Raw genomic sequence first — 1,934 nt, 5'->3', positions numbered from 1 at the left:
ACCCGAGAGGGCGAGAGGTAAGTACCTACATTGAAATGGGGGATTTTCTAACGAAATTCTTGTGCGAAGTCCAGTAGGACCCAAAAAAGGTAAGTAAGAACAGGAAGATTTTTTTTTTATGGTCGAAAAAGTTGGGAAAAATATGTCGTGTCATGACGTCAGAGTTCAAGATTTACGGGTATTTTTTAAATCGATTTATCCCGGGACCTAGAAGTCGTAGAAGAAGAAGAAAAATTCCCTAGTTCCTCATTTTCTCTGCTCGTTAGATTGAAACCTTACAGTAGGCGCAACTGGTCTATTTTGAAGAGGCTCTCAGCTTTACTAGAGTATAATAGAATATACCTCATTTATACTGGTGCTAGGGTGAGACTGAAAAGTGGTATTTTTTAAATCGATTTATCCCGGGACCTAGAAGTCGTAGAAGAAGAAGAAAAATTCCCTAGTTCCTCATTTTCTCTGCTCGTTACATTGAAACCTTACCTAAGTAGGCGCAACTAGTCTATTTTGAAGAGGCTCTCAGCTTTACTAGAATATACCTCATTTATACTGCCGCTAGGGTGAGACTGACCTTTACCCCACAGTCTAAATAAGGTCTTATATATTTGATGGGTAATACGTTTTTACAAGTCATATTAATAAATAGTTTACCTTATTTAAGTTAAAAAAAAACATGATATGACTTAGATTTTGTATTTGAACTCTGTTTCAGTCCCGAGTGTCTGGGAGAGTCCGAGATGAGTGTGTACGACATCAAGGATCACCCGGACTTCCAGTTCCGACCAGGCTCAGTGGTGCTTAACATGGGTGGTGTCCCCTCCTTCAAGAAGAGCGAAGACGCCCCTTCTGGTGAACCAACCACGAATAGTTTAGGAACCGCTGAAAATAAGACTGCCAAAGGTGTGCCCTCTTTTAAGAAGAGCAAAGATGCCCCCTCTGGTGAACCAACCACGAATAATCTAGCAACCAATGAAAATAAGACTGCCAATGTGAAATCCAATCCTGCCGAAATGTGTCCCAATGGGATAGAAGAGATTAAGACTGCCAAAGGAAATTCTTTTGGGATAAGATGCCCCCTCTGGTGAACCAACCACGAATAATCTAGCAACCAATGAAAATAAGACTGCCAATGTGAAATCCAATCCTGCCGAAATATGTCCCAATGGGATAGAAGAGATTAAGACTGCCAAAGTAAATTCTGTTGGGATAGAAGAGAGTAAGACTGCCACAATAAATTGTGTTGGGACAGAAGAGAAAATTGAGACTGCCAAGTTATGTCCTGTCGGGATAGAAGAGGAAAAGACTGCCAAGTTGAATTCCGTTGGGATAGACGAGAAAAATGAGACTGCCAAATTAAATTCTTCTGTTGGGATAGAAGAGGAAAAGACTGCCAAAATGGATTCTGTTGGGATAGAAGAGGACCGCTAAATTGTGTTGGGACAGAAGAGAAAATTGAGACTGCCAAGTTATGTCCTGTCGGGATAGAAGAGGAAAAGACTGCCAAGTTGAATTCCGTTGGGATAGACGAGAAAAATGAGACTGCCAAATTAAATTCTTCTGTTGGGACAGAAGAGGAAAAGACTGCCAAAATGGATTCTGTTGGGATAGACGAAGAGAAGGAGCGATTGACGAAGGCTAAAGGAGAGACGAGTTCGAGTGGAAATAATGAGGAAGCAACAGGTTTTTTTTTTTTTGTTTTTTTTTTCCAAGAAGTTCGATAGGGGGAACTGTAACTGCTATGGTCTTATCGTCCCGAAATCGAATAGAGAAGGAAGACAGGATAGGAGAAAGCCAGCCTTTCCGAGAACGAACCTCATCTATAGTTCATCCAGATCAATGTGACAGCAATGAGTCATCAACCCAAAATGAAGGAACCAATAAAATCCGCCCCGGGTGGGAATCGCACCCGCGGCCTAGCGCTTACAAGGCAGACGCGC

General features: G+C 41.8%; 1 protein-coding gene across 1 annotated transcript; it reads left to right on the top strand.

Annotated features, from left to right (window-relative positions):
• Positions 1 to 6: 6 nt before the first annotated feature.
• On the top strand, positions 7 to 1,082 carry LOC113472894. The gene is made up of 2 exons (XM_026832680.1): positions 7 to 17; positions 710 to 1,082. Exon 2 carries the CDS (start codon positions 735 to 737, stop codon positions 1,080 to 1,082), a length of 348 nt encoding a protein of 115 aa, XP_026688481.1. The 5' UTR covers positions 7 to 17; positions 710 to 734.
• Positions 1,083 to 1,934: the final 852 nt, after the last annotated feature.

Source organism: Diaphorina citri, unplaced genomic scaffold (assembly GCF_000475195.1).
Source record: "Diaphorina citri unplaced genomic scaffold, Diaci psyllid genome assembly version 1.1 scaffold9880, whole genome shotgun sequence".
Lineage (NCBI taxonomy): Eukaryota > Metazoa > Arthropoda > Insecta > Hemiptera > Psyllidae > Diaphorina > Diaphorina citri.
Note: the sequence above shows the minus strand (reverse complement) of the source record. Positions and strands in the feature narration are given on the sequence as shown.

Coding starts and splice junctions, on each gene's coding strand:
- LOC113472894 (XM_026832680.1), top strand. CDS start 735: ATGAGTGTGTACGACATCAAGGATCACCCGGACTTCCAGTTCCGACCA.